This window comes from Serinus canaria, chromosome 3 (genome assembly GCF_022539315.1).
Source record: "Serinus canaria isolate serCan28SL12 chromosome 3, serCan2020, whole genome shotgun sequence".
In the NCBI taxonomy this organism is placed as follows: Eukaryota; Metazoa; Chordata; class Aves; order Passeriformes; family Fringillidae; genus Serinus; species Serinus canaria.
The window spans coordinates 94762105-94779780 of record NC_066316.1 but is presented as its reverse complement, the minus strand read 5'-3'; the positions used below and the strand labels follow the sequence as shown (position 1 = coordinate 94779780).

The 17676-nt window shown below is 36.6% G+C and overlaps 1 protein-coding gene across 4 annotated transcripts in view; it reads left to right on the top strand.

Annotated features, from left to right (window-relative positions):
• Positions 1-17676, top strand: part of MYT1L (myelin transcription factor 1 like) — a 126932-nt gene that overhangs the window by 15819 nt on the left and 93437 nt on the right. For all 4 annotated transcript variants that reach the window (XM_050972400.1, XM_050972399.1, XM_050972398.1 and 1 more), the window contains exon 4: positions 9696-10066. In XM_050972400.1, the coding sequence (XP_050828357.1) occupies positions 9696-10066 (371 nt within the window). The remainder of the gene's footprint in view (positions 1-9695; positions 10067-17676) is intronic.

The following is a 17676-nucleotide window of genomic DNA, read 5'->3' as shown; positions in this document are numbered from 1 at the left end:
AAATGATGAGGAGATTATTTATGATAGGAATCAGTAGGTGATAGTATCACTATAGTAGCCCTGTATTATAGATGTGGTAAAACAACAGCATACTCATTACTCAATACATGCTAGAATGATAGTTTGACCTATTGTGTTGTTGTTAAATATGATCCATAAAGTCTATGTCTTAAGGGTGTTGATTCTACTCATAGGTATCTAGCCATGTTTTAAATTATTGACAGTATAGCTACCTGAACCACCTTTGATTTCCAGAAGTTTATTCTCCTTGGTTTTTGAATGCTTGAACATAGCATGCTGAATTGATTAAAGGAAATCACATTTAAGATATTGGAATAGAAAGACTTCATATCATGTTCAAGGCTCAAACATTGTGACTGTACAAAAATGTTTTGTAACTGATAGATGCACTCTTGTAAGTGCTCATATTCTGAGCCTTTCAAATTGGTCATGATTGATTGTGAACTTTTTAATTTATGATATTATAATGAAAAATAAATAAACTGAAATTTGCCCTTCTCTCTACCTGTAAACAAAGTTGTCATTATCACTGAGGCTGAAAACACAGGATGCACACAAATCTGGACACCTTGACTGCTCTAGATGATGCTTTTATTCAACTCAATGTAGCCAAGATAATTTTCATCTCTGTAGAAAAATAGAAGCTTTTCTTTCCCAAAGGTTTTCTTCAAATATATAGATTTTCTTACATAAATGTGGACTTCAGGGTTTTGATTTAGTGCAGAAGTCAGTGTTCTTTGAGTTAGTGCAGAAATGGTCACTGACTCTGCATGTTCCCTTTTTTATGTGTCTGGGTTGCATCTAAATCCACATCAAAGGGTGCAGAATCAATAACCACTTAGCAAAACTTGATTATATGCATTTCATCTAATGAATCGATGAGTCATTAAACCTGTGGTCTTTGCACTGTCCTGCACTCATTGATCAGCCCCAGTATTCAAGGATCTGGCAACAAGACATTATCAATTGTGTCTTCTTGCTCTTGAACACACACTTAGGTTGGGTATTTGCCATCCTAAGATTAGAGGGAAACTCCAGATTTGTCTGACATTGGAACATACAGGTAGTCTTGAAAAGATTGTGAAGCTATAGGGGGGAGAATTATTCAAGTTAAGTGATGCAGCAGCTGCTGAAAGGAAAGAAACAGGTTTTTGGTTTCTCATTATGAAGGTATTATGGTATGTGGTTTTACATTTGATTAGGTATTGTCTTTATTGAATCTGGACAGACAATTAAAAAGAAAAAGAAGAGAGAGAAAAATTCTTGGACTTGTCTCCGTTTTAACAGATTCCTAAGTGGTAGAAATACAATCACCACCTCCCTTTATTGTCACTACACAAAGTGTCTAAGAAAGATAAGATAAATAGCCTCCCAGGAGACTCCTGTTTGTCTGCCCTGAGTTATGAAGGTATCATAGCATGACATGTATAGACTTAGGTTTTGGAAGCCATGAGGTAGGTGAGAGAGAAACCCCATCAATGACATCATAAGTCATGGGGCAATCAGATATTATATTGATTTAGTAGTATAATACTTCAATAACTTGAATAATCAACAACTGCAGGCCATGTAATTATGCTGCCACATAAGTTTTTAGCCTCATATGTAGCCTACATGTATTTTTTGTGTCTTGCTTGAAATGAGCTCTCCATGGCTGAGAGTTTTCCTCTGTATTTGTACAACAAGTAGAAATACATTGCTGTGCCTCACTTTCCTCTTACTTGTCATGTCCCAAGAGCAGAAGTTTTAGTGATGGGTGAAATGATCTCACCAGCCAGAGAGCAGGTTAGTTTGTCAGTGGTCCTCCCAGGGTGCAGTAATAGCAGCTTGGAGTCTTAGTGAACTGTGATGGGGAGACACTTCACACAGAGATGTACAGGGACCAATGGAATAAAAGATTCCTGCTTTGAGTAAATTTACTGTGACTATATTAACTACTTCAAAGCTATTCTACTTAATTTGTTTAAAAATACATATTTCAATATCTGAATTTCTAAAAGAAAAAATACTTGAGTCTTGAGCTCCATCATTTACTTCTGGCACATCATTCTATCTCATATTATTTTTACTTCTGACTCTTTTGGCAATAATGGTTTGTAGGTACCAGTTCTTTAATGTTAATTTAGTTAAATATTTCTATACACAGGTGGATCTGTGCTATGTTCATGGTTATTCATATGTTTAAAAAGGCTCTTAGGTGCAAAAGAATAGACTTGGCTTTTAAAATTCTATGAAGAAAGTATAATGTCTTCCTCTGCCTTTTGAGATCCAGCATGCTTCTGGTCACTTCTGTAATTTTTTTTACTGTTCCATAATGTGGAAGAGTAAGTATTTGCAACTCCTGAAGGAAAAGCAGTTTGAATGTTCTGCATTTCACTTATTCCTGTCACTGTAGCTTGTGCCTATTAAGGTAAAATAATAGTTTTCACTGAACTGAATTACTATTGTATACATACCTAAACTGAAAAGTCAGCAAAGTTCTATTTGTTACAAATAAATGAAGTAAAGATGGTGTCTTTTGATACTGCACATATAAAAGCACTTCCTGCTTATAAGTATCTGATTTATTTAAACAGAGGCAGAAACTCATGATAAAGCCTGAAATACAGGAAAACTGTAGAGATGATTTTACTGTATTTTAAAAGATGCTTGTTAATTTAAATTATAATTTGAATTCATAAATGCATATTAATTTGGTCACACTTAAAAAAAATATTTAAGCATGTGAAACCAGATTTTCCAAAGTACTGGCTCTGGATTAATGCCCTAATCCCAACTGAGAAGATGGAGGTTTGGGCAGTCATTCTGTAAGTGGCCTTAGATGCCACGGTGCTTGGCAGTGCAGTGGTTGCAAGAAGCATGCCTGATTCTGGAGCAGTATTCAAGGCTCTGGCTCAGTTGCCAGCAGGCTTCTGGAAAGCAGATTTGAGTAAGCCTGTCTTCTAGATTGGGATTCATAGCACAGATGATGCTAGCACAGGGAATTTTAATTCATCTGGTGGGAAGCACCAAAACCAGTGTGTCCCAGCTCCATCTTCTAGGCTGCATTAAGCCATCTCTAAAATAAAAGCCCTAAAACTCCCTGTCTTGCTTGAACTTCGTCTTGTTGCTTTTCTCATTTTCTCTTCTATTTTCTCTTCTATAGCTGTTGCAGCCTGGGAAAGTTTGACTCAACACATCCCATATTCAAAAAGAGCATGCAGGCATTATGTGGGGCTTTGTGGGGTGGAAGTAATTTGTAATTTCCCACATGAAGTTTGACTTTACCACCATGCAATTAGCACTGTCCACTGCTGCTCATTCCTGTAGCATGTTGGTGTACTTTAAGCAGTATTCAAGTATGGATGAAAAATCATCTTTAGCTGAAGGATTTTATTCTTGCAATTAAGCAGGAAAATAGCTAGGCTGGAATTCTTTTTCTGAATTTATAATCAGTCTTTTATTCCTATCAATTCATTGATCCAACTTCACCAGGAGAGCTACTAGCTCTTCTTTGTAATAGTGCATAGTCTGCTGGGAAGGGCTTCCTACTGGAGCGTAGGAAGCTGTAGGGTTTGCTGGAATCTAAATATTTATTTTCAGGTCAATTTCCATCAATTGATGATATTGGCCCTTTCAAGCTATTAGTCACTGCCTTGAGAGTGATTTAAAACATTGCAGTGTTATGCAAATTAATTAGATTTGCTCATTCTTAAAAGGCTAGATTTGTTAGAGAGCTTACCGGATAAATGCCTGTTTTCTCAATACCCTAAAATTCTTCATCTGGAGGTTCGGACTTGGATGTTATCTAGCCCAAACCAAAAATAATGCTTAACAATATCCAGTGGGACAAGTATAGAGGCCTTGGGAACCTTCTGTCGGAAGCCTTAAGCAGAAGTTTGCTTCCAAGCATATTCTTCCTAATTTGCTATCTTAAAAACTGTACATGATAAAATTCCACCTCACAACCACTTCAGATACTGAAGGACTTCATTTAGTCTTTCTGATAACCTCATTAGGTATTTGTATTGCAAATTTTTAGCTTCTGTTTCCTACCAAATGTTTTGGTTTCTGTTAAATGGAATTCTTGCATTAAAAAAAGAATAAGAACACTGTTTCTAGGGACACTTCTTAGTTTGTAAAAAGGTTTCATAAGATTTTTCAAAGTACTACTAAGAAAGAAAATGATAACAATACTCCCAGAAAAAAATATTATTCAGATTTAGAGCATAACATTGGCATTATCTTATTTTTCTTCACTTGGATCCTATAGCATGAATCATCTGAAATAATAGATTCAATAGAAAAGAGATGCAAATAAAAAAAGAATGCTGGTAAACATAGTACATAGGAATTACTTTATCCAGACTGGGTATTTAAAGTTTACTGAACTCTTAATAGTCATATAACCTCCCTTTCTCATTTTCCTCTAAGAGGAGAACCTCCTCCAGATAAAGGTGTCATGTTCTAACTTTGGTGTGTGAGTTGTCATATTGTGGAGGGAAAACTATTGTCAGTAATCTGATTTATAAAACTCTGCATATTTATTTGGACTTATACTATGTATATCTATATATATATATGTTAATTGTTATATATTAGAAATAATAACCATACTAATTATACTGAAAATTATATTATATTAGTAATAAAATATGTTAAAAATCAATATATTCAAGTCTGGACAAGAAATACCTACTATTTCCTGAACTATACTCCTGCTGAATGTATCAGTAAGCAGCCTCATAAAGTTTTTAATGGAGAAAAATTGCATGAAAGTTAAAAATTACGATAAGTCATCTTCTAACTAAGGAGTTAGAATTGCACGAAAGTTTAAAAATACCATAAGTCATCTTCTAACTAAGGAGTATAAAGTTATATATTATTTCTTCCATTCCTTCAATTATTAATGTCTATATGTCCTCTTGGAGCTTATCACTATGAAATTCAACAACATTCTTTCCACAAGAATTATTCATGACAGATTCAAAAAACCAGAGATGACTGAGACACACAGCAAAGCAGTGCAGAATATTTGAAAGTGTGTCTCAGGAAGCCCAGATATACACCCTGCTGAAAGCCAAGAGAGCTGAAGCGTGAGGAGAAAATAAGACAGACACAGCTGACCAGGGAAATACAGGGAGCAATGAAAGAATGGAGAAGGGCAGACATGACACATAAATCAATGGGGTCAATGCTCTGAGCAGGGATAAACAAGTCTAAAAATAACCAAATAAGGAGGTGATCACAGAAGCCAAAATTGAAAATGCAGAGAAAATTGCCGAAGCTGTAAGGACAAGCAATAACAGCTTTCACAAATATGTGAGGAACAAGAGGTCAGTGGGAGAGACTGTCATCTCCATTCATGGGGAAGTCAGTGGCAGAGGCTGCTGGGAAGCCGGCACAGCCTTCCCCTTGGTGTGCTCACTGGGAGACCACAGGGAACACGCCAGAAACAGAGAGAAGTGTCCTCGAGGCAGAATCTGAAAAATTAATGAAACAAAGGATGGGAGCGGAGCAGGTTAAGAAAGAAGAAGAAAATAGGGCAGCTATTAACAGCAGGTTTCAGGTCTGGTGGCCTGTTTCCCAAGTTTCTGAAACACATGGTCAGGGTTTTCAAACTCTTTCAGTCTATGAAGTCTGAAGTACAGGAGGTATATGTAAGCTGTGTGAGGTATACAGTTGAAAGGCAGAAGGAAGCCAGTGCAAGCCAGCATTGCAAAGGTTTTATATGAAAAATCATTGCAATGGTAGCTTTGTCAGGTATAAATCCAAGTACAGACAAAAGCAGATTCTGGAATGTCTGGTACAAATTAATTAGGAAAGTTTACAAAAGCTGAGTTGAAGTTAACTAGTGATAGGAAAAGGAGTAATGAATAGAAACTGGAAGAGAAGAAATTTAGGCTGGATAGGAGGAAGGTATTTTTTGCTGTGAGTAGTGAGGTTGTGGATCCCCCATCCCTGAAAATGTTTAAGGCTGCATTGGACAAGGCCTTGAGCAATCTAGTCTAGTGGGAGGTGTCCCTGTCCATGTCAGAGTGGTTCGAATAAATGATCTTTATGGTCCCTTCCAACTTCCACCATTCTGTGATTTTTGAACTAGCATAACCCATTTCCTTAGAAAAACTACATATTTCCAAGCCTTAATGTTGGGTCCAGCCACTACAATATACAAATGTTTGTTTATTTTAGTTGCTGATGTGTCCTCAGTTTTAATTCTATAGGCAAAGACAATGTCCATAGATTCATAAAGATATATACTAAAGTCAAAGTTCACAACTTTACTTGAATGGCTGAGTTCCAAATAGTTATTTAATGAGATTAAATAATTATTATTCAGCCAGAATCCCCTGGCACTTACCAGGGGATTCAAGACCCCCTGGTAAGTGCCAGTTATGCACTTACCAGGGGGTCCTGAATCCCAAGTAATGCCATAGAGTCTCTCAAACTTTATAATATATTGTGTAGGAGACCATAAAGATGTGACAAAATCGTAAAGATGACAAAAAATGGCAGTGATAATTTCTTTCTACCTTTGACCAGTAATTTGTATCTAAAAAGTCATGCAGTTCTTCATAGTTGTCAAATACAAAAACTAAACAACAGTTCAAACCAAAATAGATTTATTTGTATTCCCCTGTCCTTTACCTCACTTGTTACACTTCTGTGAATTCCAGAAGAGGTTGTTTTGGGGCATTGAAAATATTTGGTATTCTTAAATGAAAAAAGATTGGGTCAGGATAAAATGAATGTTTTGGCTTTAGTTTGGCAAAATGGCTATGGTTGGATGGGACTTTAAGCAACCTGATCATGTGAAAGCTGTCCCTGCCCATGGCAGGGGAGTTGGAAGTAGATGGTCTTTAAGGTCCCATCTAAACCAAGCCATTCCATGATTCTATGAAAAATTATAGTTTGTATGAGTGCCAGTGGGGAAAAATGTTCAGAGTTGCACATGTGTGGGTGCCCTTTGAGTTCAGAGCTGCCCAAAGTGTCATCAGTGCAAAGTTCTAAGAAGGTTAAGAGGAAGAAAGCAAATCCTGGAGATTTCTGGGGGTAAGCCTACTCACATCTTTGGAAATAAAGACCAAGATTTTGAGAACATATAATTTAACAAATAATGGCATTGAAGAAGCTATGGTGAGGGTAACATGCATCCGAAAGAGAAGGAATGGAAACCAAGAAAGCAAGACACATCCATTCAGTAAATGTTAAGGTGTATGCTTAAATCATATTGAACTGATGTGCAAGTTTCTAAAACCTTCCTGAGCCCCAAGACATGACCAGCTCTTGTTTTCCAGGATGCAGCCTCTGTTAGACACCTAAGTGAAACAGTTTCCTCCCTAATTATCCAGCCATTTTCTTCGGCACAACACACACTCTGAAATTCTAGTTCTGAGGAAAAAAATATCTGCCTTCTCTCAGAGCTCCATGCACAGAGTTTAAATAGGCAGCTGCTAAAACCCCATAGCACCAGGGAGAGCACCAAAATAAACCTGGAGTAGTCAGAACTACAAGAAACAGTGCTTCCCTTTCACCCCAGGTGTTATGCAGTGTCCAGACTGATGGAGATTGAATGCCTGATTGTGACTTGACTGTGATTATGTAGAGTGTTTTCCATGAAAACGTGTCCTACATTTCCTTGTTTCTGGGCAGCTGGGTTCTTACCAAGAGGAGGAGTCAACAGAAGAAGAGGCAGGACAGTCATTTGGCACTGAACTATAGCAGTGATCTAGGACAAGGATTTCTTCTATATTTATAGGTTTTACTTTGAAGTGTTGTTAGATAGAAGCAAATATAGTCCAAAGAGAAAACACCAGAAGCTTAGGGCTCTCAATTTTTTGAGGTTTAGGACTCTTAAAATTAGTGAAGATTTGGGTTTTTGCTTGCCTGTTGCATCAGAGTTTCTCGCTTCCAGGTGCACTGGGTCTTATCTTCCATTAGAGGATGCTCTTCCACCAAATATTCCTTCTGGATGGAACATGGCTCTGTTGTCTGGAGGTTGTGGATCTATTCCCCCTCTAGCCTGCGCCACTAGGCCTTGAACTTTGATGCAGGAGTCTGGAATCCATATTCTGCTAGAATTACTACCCTAATCCCCAGTGAGGTGGATTGGAATCTGGCTAGATGGATGTACTTAAAATTGATGCAGTATTTCTATATAGTGTTAATGGAGGCAGGTGTTTTTAGGCATGCTGGATCAGACTTCAAAGACACCTATTGTCCCCACAGAGAGAAAGGTGTCTATGTTGCACAGAGATCTCCTGTAGCAGGTTTTTCATGAATTCCATCTTTTGTGACTCTCTATGTTCCTTGGATATGTGTGTGCCAGGCAGACTGTGAACAAATGATTTGAAATTTAGGTTAGACAATACCAAAGTCACTTAAATAAAGTGATTGGGTGCTTAAATAGAATTTTTTTTCACCTAAGTAGCAGTTTAAGTAATTGGGATGCTTAGCTGCTGGGATGCAATTAAATTAGACCAAGATCAAGACTATGAGGACACCACATACTGTAGTACTAAATGTGGTGAAGCACCAGATTTTTCAGTGGTCTGTCAACAGAATATGAAGCATTATTAGAGTGGAAGAAAATAAGAGATCCTCAGAGTATTGGGATAAAGGGAGAAAGAAAATAACATAAAAGGTTAAGTTATTAACAGGTATGCAGAAAAGGTTATAAAGAACAGTTGAAATATCCCCAAACTAGTTAATCAGAGGAAGAAGATTAAAACTGTTATAGCTTGAGTAATGTTATAATCACAATGAAAAAGTTCAAAGAGGGAGTTCTTTGAACAAAAAATAATGCATCTGTGCAGTCACTGAGCACAGAAGGTTATAGAGGTTACACAAGGGAGATCAGGTTCAACAAACCCAGGTTACGTGACCTTTGAGAAACAGGTGGTTACTTTGGTAGGAGACTAGGACTCTGAAATACTGTTTCTGTTACAATGCATTAAAATGATCCAAAAGGAAGTGGTACTCAATTTTGAAAACTTCTCCTTCGTTGACAAAAGATTTTGTTTATTGATTGAATTTTTTTTTAATACAAGAACACTTGTAACATTGGCCATGATAATTATTTGGGTTGGTTGAGTTGGGGAGCTTGCTTTCCCATTTGTCCAGCCTTGTAGCATGTAATAGAGAAAACCAGTGGGGAATTCAAGAGTGATTAATTATGGTTTTATTATTGTTATGGTATTATGTATAATAATGGCAAACAATAACATTCAAGATATGATAATATTTTTATCATTTAAATGTCATTGAATTGAAACATAATTGCACACAATCAAAATACTGAACACTACAAAATTTTGAAGCATTGCTTTATTCCTGAATTTTGTACTGCTAGCTACAGGTACGACAAGATTGCTGTTTTTTTAACTATATTCTTCTGCCTTAAAAAGGAGATAAATAATGTAGAAGATAAAAATGAATGAGAGGGAGAAACACACATTTGTATCACTTCTGAAACTGTTATGCTGTTGTGTATGTGTGACATTTTCAGGCAAATAATAGTCACTTGCATTTTCACGAGTTTTGTGTCCTCCCCCCTGGTCACCATTGCCTAAACATAACTTTACTTTGAAAACATACATTTTGTGAACAGCAACTAATCATGATGTAGAATTAGAATATGATTAAATAAAATCTGGGAGATAATGTTATTATTTTCGTATTTTATTTTTGAACAGTGTTTATGGCTGTCCGTTGGCAAAAAAAAGAAAAACACAAGATAAGCAACCCCAAGAACCAGCCCCCAAAAGAAAACCCTTTGTGGTTAAAGCAGACAACTCGTCAGTAGATGAGTGCTATGAAACTGATGGAACAGAGGAGATGGATGAAAAGGAAGAGGAAGAAGAGGAAGAAGATGAAGAGGAGGAGGAATATTCTGATGATAATGAGGAGCAAGGTGACGAGGAGGAGGATGATGAGGAGATAGATCGAGAAGAAGAAGAGGAGATTGAGGAGGAAGAAGAGGAGGATGAAGAGGAAGGTGAAGATGTGGAGGATGAAGAGGAGGAGGAAGAAGAAGAGGAGGAAGAAGAGGAGGAGGAGGAAGAACGTGGTAATAATCAGAGTATTAGTAAAAAGTAAACAATGTGTGTTTTCTGGGTTAATCTTCTAGTGTGGTGTGTGAGGATTTAGCTGTTCAGTTCTCATTAAAGCTAATGGAAGTCATGCAGTTAAATCTCTCTGCTCCACACTGAAAATATACCCCACTGTGTTCTCTTAACATTTATTTTAATAAGTCTGTCTTCCAAATGTTTTTAATACACCAGCACTCACATTTCAAACAAGGAGGGTGGAGGTATGTTTGTGCTAAAAATGCTCGCATAAAATGTGATCCTAGTGTGGATTAATGCATGCAGTTACCAGGAGAATATTCACGAAGGTACAAGCAAAGCATCAGCTACAGCTGGGTGCCTGTACTGATCATTTGCAAGGGTATTTTCTAGATCTGTTTACAGAATGTCAACAATTGCCCACATAAATTCTGTCACAAGTTTGCAAATAATTTTTGTGAGCAAAAATGGACCTCTTCCCTTTGAAAATTTTGTCCTATACTTACCCCTACCCCAAGAAACTATTCAGAACTAACTATTATAATATACTTTAGTTCTTTTAGACTTCAATTCTATGTGTTTTAGTTGATTCTATTAAAAATATAATGAGGTGCAGTTTTACATAGATAACATCTTTCAAAGGTTTATAAATTTTTGTTATCATGCCATGGCATAAATGATATTTAGACATACAGGTTACTGGTAGTAACCAAATTATGCAGTAGCAATGAGATTAGCCTATTCAACTTTCTCCTTTTTTGGGATATTGGACTTTATAAAATACTTTCAAAATATGTAATCATTGTCCATTTACTCCTTATGCTGATGACAGACATCATAATGCACTGGGGTGAAATGAAGGAATCATGCAAAAATTAATGAGCTATCTAAAAAGTATTTTGTTCCCATTTCCAGGGAACACGTTTTTGGTTGGGTAGATTCACCTTTCTAACCAATAAAAATATAAGAAAAGCTTTCAGCACTCCTCAGTTGGATTCCTCTTAGGAACCAGGTATGAAAGTTGTGTGACTTTTGTTTCAGCATTCTGTAAGGTCAGATCTTAAATCTTAAAGACTTTGGAAGTGTTCTTTCTCTTTGGGTGAGGTGGTGGCCAGCTGGGTGGCTATCAGAGTTTTATCAGATACTGCATCTGTAGCATTTCCTCAATTGCCTGAATTTACCACAAAACTGGTAGAGGATAAATTGTCAGTCTTAAAAGTTGCATGAGTTTGATGCAACAAGGAAGTAATTTCCTTTTGCAGGGAACTCTGCTGTTCCAGAACCTGGAAGAGAAGCTGTGTTAGATCAGGCTGGTGTGCAACTACTGTTGCTCTCTTCATGAGCAAGTGCGGAATGTCCAGCAGTTTCTTTAAAAATAGTGGTGACTAAGTTTGTTGGTGTATAGATTATGGTGCAACTGCTGCTGTGATTTCAACTAACATTAAAACTTTGAATCTACACTATCAAAAATGATGAAAGGGGGAAAAAAAAAGCTAAAGCAAAACTCAGGAGCTCCAGAAAACTGCTTCTGGCAAGCCACCAGGCTTGATACTCAGTTTCTATTTCTATGATAATGAAACACAGTGGTTTACTTATTCCAACACAGTTACACATGCAGTTAGTGGTCCTAATCAATGTGAAGAGGCTGACATTGTTTTTGACTGCTTTCCTTCCATATATAGTAGGCTGTGGTTAAGAACTGCAAAAATTTACAAAGGTACCTCTATTAGCTGCTCTGCATATTACTTGAAATTAAAATGTACATAGGTCAAGTTTTTCTTAGGAACTCATGCTATTCCAGTAATAAACAAGAGTGTATTAATAAATAAATATATGTTCATCATCTAAATGATTAGTCATTAAGAAAAATTCCTCTTCAAATCAGAGACGTGATTGTAGAATTTTATTTGAAAAGTATTTCATGATCCTTTTGAGTATCAACATAGTAGTCTGTATGCAACAGTCCTAGTTAGAGCAGAGTTGATTTACATGGAAGAGTTTCTAGCAATTAATTAGGCAGGTAGTATGGAGTTCCTTATGTCTATGCCAAAGAGTAGAGAGCAATAACAGTTTGGTTGTGGTGAGGTCTCGAGGCTAATCAATAAATCGTATTTTAAAAATAGTTCCTTTCCTATGGTTTTCAGTAGGGATACAGATGTTTCACTTTATCCTGCTTGTAGCATAATCTGCATTGATAGAATTTGGACTGCTGATTTTCCAGAAAAATAAGGTGCAGAATTAGGTATTCTTAAACTACATGGCCTGAATATGAGTCTTGCCTTTATGTATTGACTGTATGGAAAATTAGATCTGTCATCTATGAATTTAGTAGTCTCAATCACTTGCTGTTCACTACCAGGCTCCCTTACAATATTGTAGCAAACCACCTTATAAGGTACCTTAGCAGAAAGTCTTAAGTGCCATAGTATTCCTGTCTCTAGAAACAAAATGGAGAATTATCCACTGGTCACCAGGATGCCTACACAGTTCTCATGAAAGTTTCTGTCACTAGTGCTCAAGATGATAGCAGTTCAGAAAATTTGCAGAGGTAGCTATGATCTAGGTGAACAAAACAGTTAAAATCATAAGTGGTGGTGACAAAAGAATTCCATCAGCAAGTATAGGAGAGGACTAAGAGGCAGAAATGGGGAGGAGGAGGAGGGGAGAGGGTTGGACTATAAGAGTAAGGTATTTTACCATTTCTTAGATCAAATTCAGTTATCTAGCAGAAAAGGGTAAATCCTGGGAAACTCAGGTATGTCACTGTCTTGTCATTGCCCATTCCTTTTTTGCTTAAAGGAATGGGAATTTTGGATGGGGTTCTCAGCAGATATAGATAGTATACAGGTAATGTAGATAAACAATTCCTATTGAAAATAGTTGGGCATTCACTGAAGCCATCGCAGCCTTTTGGAAAATCATGTCTTTGTAGCTTTATCATTGGTAATCTAAAAGACTTGGAAAATACAGATCTATCCTAACAGTCTGATAAATCTCAAAATATCAATTTAAAACTACAAGGGAAAAAACCAACCAAACTTTTTTTGATTAATCCTAAATTCTATGCTTCTGTACACAGTCCTCTGAAACAAAATTCATGCTTTAAACTCTCCATTAATAGCTAGCATATCCTCTAAATTTCCATTAAATATAAATCTCTTTGAAGAGCAGTTATTTATCCATCTATCTATGAAGAGACTTGAGAAGCCCTTATGTTCAACATAGCTGCTAAAGGAAAGATGAATCTTTCTGATTTCCCTTCCGTCCCAGAAAAAAAAAAAGGAAAGATAGAGATGACCTGTGTTACCTGTGATAACCTAACCTGTAAATTGAAATACAAGTGGGAAGGAGTGAGAGTAAAGGCTTCTCTTGGAGCACCCATTCTGTGATGGCAACTGCCAGGAGCTTTTGGATTAAAAACTGAAGTGTGCATTCAATTTTCAAGACAAACCAAAGTACTTTCTTCTGAGATGAGCTTGCTTCAGGTAGTTGGATCCTGAAGACCATTTCACAATGCTCTTCTATTTTAAAAAAATCTCCTTTGGAGAAGGTCCCAGAATAGAGGTACCAGGGAGCCATTTAGTCCACATCACATGAAGACATTCAAAATGCTTGTACTCTGGGTATTTTCTAATCAGGAGCAGGAGAAATTAGGTTGATTCTAGACCTAAGAAAATGTGATACACCATTCAAATCCATTTCACAGATGATGCTACAAAAACTATTGCAGTTTCTTAACAGGTGAATTAGGAGTCATTTAGATGGTCCCTTACACTTTCTATTGAACTCAAAGTAATTGGCATAACCAGTATACTAATATGTGATGTTGCACCTAATTTTTCAAGTGAAACACACTTCAGAAATAGCTGTAAACCACAGATAGTAGTGTGTATTCAAAGGAGACACAGTACAGGTTTTTCTAATAAGAAAAACTAGCACATGGACATAGAGATAGATGTTCTACCTCTTTTCATATTTCATAGAATAATACAGTTATTTTGGTTGGAAGAGACCTCTAAGATCATTGAATCCAACAATATTTGTTTAAATTGTAAGAGTGTTTAAAAAAACTCATAATATTTTGCATTTTTCTTTTATTTGCATGAGCTCAACACCAATAGACCCTCAAAATGTGAAATCCCTCTACAGGTCTATTAAGATTGTTATTGCCCTCCACTATCTTCCTGATCCCCTTAGCAGATTGAGTCTGAAGCACTTGTGTCCTCTAAGCAAGAAAAGATGCAAACACCAATCCAAAAGATGAAAGAAGCCCAAGTGCTGAGGAAAAGATGTTGCCACACAGATTTCCAGTTGTGCCTGCTGCTGAAAACACTCCTGATAACGTAAACATCTTGATAAGATGAAGACAACCAATCTGTATTAGCAAGGTCATCTGTCAGCCTGCTGACCACTAATCATATTCATTTATTCAAACTGCTAGAAGGAAAGTGGTCATCTGTTTGGTGAACACAGTTGGTGTTCAGTCCTAATCAGAGCAGAGAGCTACCCTCACATGTACCTCACAGACAAAACACCTAGGAGAAGTAAAATTATAGCTTTAAATTAAGAGGCTAGAAAGAATAATTTCACTGACTAGGACAATGTGTATGGGGGAAAAGGGTCTTTTTCAGGGCCAAAGAAGACTAAAAAAATACCTGATGTGTACATAAGACAAAGCAGATCTAAACATTTTGCTAATGAATTTTACTGCTGTACTGTATCTTGATTAAAGAAGATACCCTGTGCTTAGGGTGTCTCACTAATAATAGCTGCTTGAAGAAAACAAAAAGCTTAGAGTTGCTGCTGGAAGACATTTATCCTGGCCATTACATTCTTTTCCTCTGGATAAAAAGTTGAAGTTCCTTTTCTGGTCTAGTTATCAGTCTGGTCTCATTAAATGCTCAAGCTAGGGAGTTGAGTCAAGGCTCAGGATAGGAACATTTATTGATACTGTGATTAGCTCAATTGATTAGAGCATAATGCTTATAATACAAAAGCTGTGTGTTTGATCCCTTTATGGGCCATTTCCTTAAGAGTTGCACTCGATGATCCTTGGAGTTCCCTTCTAACTCAGAATACTCTGTAGATCTGTGATAATTGCTTTTTCCATTGAAGAAGCAAACATGGATGATAACATGTTCTGCTGTTAAGCTGTTTATATTTCTTACTGAGAAATTCAGACTCAGCATTTTCACTAAAAATTTTTGCTGGAAATAATGCAATTAAAACATTTGGTGCTGGTAGTTCAGGCCTGGAAACCCCAAGGTTGTTGGAGTAGGGTGGGAAAACAGCTAGCTGGTAAATATCCCCTGGATACTTCTAGGTCTTGTGGAAAAATTTGGATCTTTTTGTTACTGTTATGTGTTCGTGGTTGGTTGATTGGTTGGTTGGTTGTTCAGTTGGTTGGTTTTTTGATTGCTTAGATATGACTCAAGTGATAGTAAATTCTGCTTTTTACTGTGTTCCATGCTCAAGGTCATTACTATACATAGACAATATAATTTAAACTCATTAAACAGCATTATTCAAACATATTTTTTTTAATTCTCTGAAGTAAGTTTGGGTCTGATACAGAGTTGTTTGCATCAAGACAAGTCAAGAATATCTTTATGTCAGTGGAGTTCCATTTATGTGGGGTGGTATGTTGCACATGCCATCCCTAAGTTTTCCTCCATTTGAAGAACTGTTTTAGAAGACTTCCTTCAATTGGAATTAACTCAGAAGCTCAGTAAAACTTCTGGGCTGTGTCTAAAACCTTAGAGTTATATTAACTCTCCATCTTTGGCAATGTACTTAAGTTTTATTCTCATGTAGAGGTTTACATATTTAACTGCTTTCCTACAAATAAAAGGACTTAAATTATAATTAAAATGTGAAATATCTGATTAAATTATAATATGAGATTATTATATGAAATTAAATTATAATGTGAAATATCTGATCCTTCAAAAGCAAATGATTAAAATATAGCTTTCTGCAGTGTAAGGAGATTATTCACCTTTGATGAGACATTATAGATCTCTGTCATACACAACCTCAGTTGGTGCAAGCAGAAATTCTGTAGAGGACATTGGCATACTTAAAGTGTTCAGAGTCTGAACTGAAGGCCTTAGTAAAAGCACCAAGGAACAAATGCAGCACTACATCTGATTTCAGTGCTGAAATTCTGTGTGCTTTATTCTGAAACTGTTTCACATGGCATGGGGACTGCTTGTTTGTGTTTTTAATACACTTAACCCCTTCCTTCAGTGTTAGCTGAACATGTGATATTGGGCCCTTGTACTGCCAAATTGTTTCAGGTCTTGTCTGTGACCAAAGCTTTCTCTAGTTTTGCCAGGGCAGTAGGTTTGTAAAGGAAGCATGCCTCTGCAGCACTCATTTGGATTCTCACAGGTTGCACTCCTCAGGGAAAGGCTGCCTTTTCTGCATTTCCATTGCATCCTCATATCTGCAGAAAAATGCTGAGTAGATCCTTGATTTTTTTCTTATTTCATTTGATGCCTGGCAAGATCTTACAGTAAAATTAATTCTTTCTGGAATAAGATGGATTGGAGAAATTAAAGTGCTGTAGTCTTAGAGCTGTAGCTCTGTTCTCACTTAGACTCTTTGTAAACTATTCATTGCCAATGATCTGGATTTGGCACAACTGTGCCAAGAAGCCAGTTGGTTATATGATGTAGTGCTTTAAAGAATCAATAACTAGCTCAATTTATATAGGAGCTCTTTGCATCCATATTTGTAAATGATCTGACACTGTCGTAGAAGGTCTCACATTGGGAATATGTCACTTACAGAAACATATTCAGGGGTTGTACAGAACTGAGCTCTTCATGATCTCTCTTTGAATTCCTTCGTCTTTCACAGTGCTACTTCAAAGAATCCATTGCCCACACTGTACTGCACCTTACACAGTGACCACAGATTCTGTGAGAATCCTTCTGAACACTACAGATGTAATGATTCTTTAAAATAACATTTGCTTCGTCAGTATTAGAGGCTACTGTTTTTCCTCTTGTGTTTAGAGTGCAGCTCTATGAGCAATTTTGATGACCCTATCGATTCACAATTCTCACTGGTTTACAGTGTTTGTCCTAAAAGAGTGAACACAAACAGTAGCTTGAAAAGCAGAGAACTTTATTTGGTAGCTGTGGGAGTTAATTTTGCCGTATTAGAGCTCCTCCAGGAGATAATAAAATGAAATAAAATTACAGACTGGATTGATAATTTCTTCTGATCCATGTCCGTTCTCAAGAATCAAATTAACAGTCCTAGAAAATGCCTCAAATCACAGAATTTTTTTTAACTGAAATATATAAACATAAAAAAGAATTATTTTGAAGCAAATACATTGATGTGTAATGAATGTGTATATGTAATTTTGAAGACTTTTGTGCTATGGAAGCATTTCTTCCTTATTTTACAGGTCTCAAAACAATTGAATTTTTTTCATTTGTCACGGATATCACATATGACATAGTGTTTTTTACCATAATACCTTTCTTTCTGCAAATTATTGTATTCAATTTTTTTTCCTTGAGAGTAGATTATGGGAGCTACAATTAGTAAGCTGGACAGCAAAGAAGGCCAAATCATTTAGCAGAATGCAAAA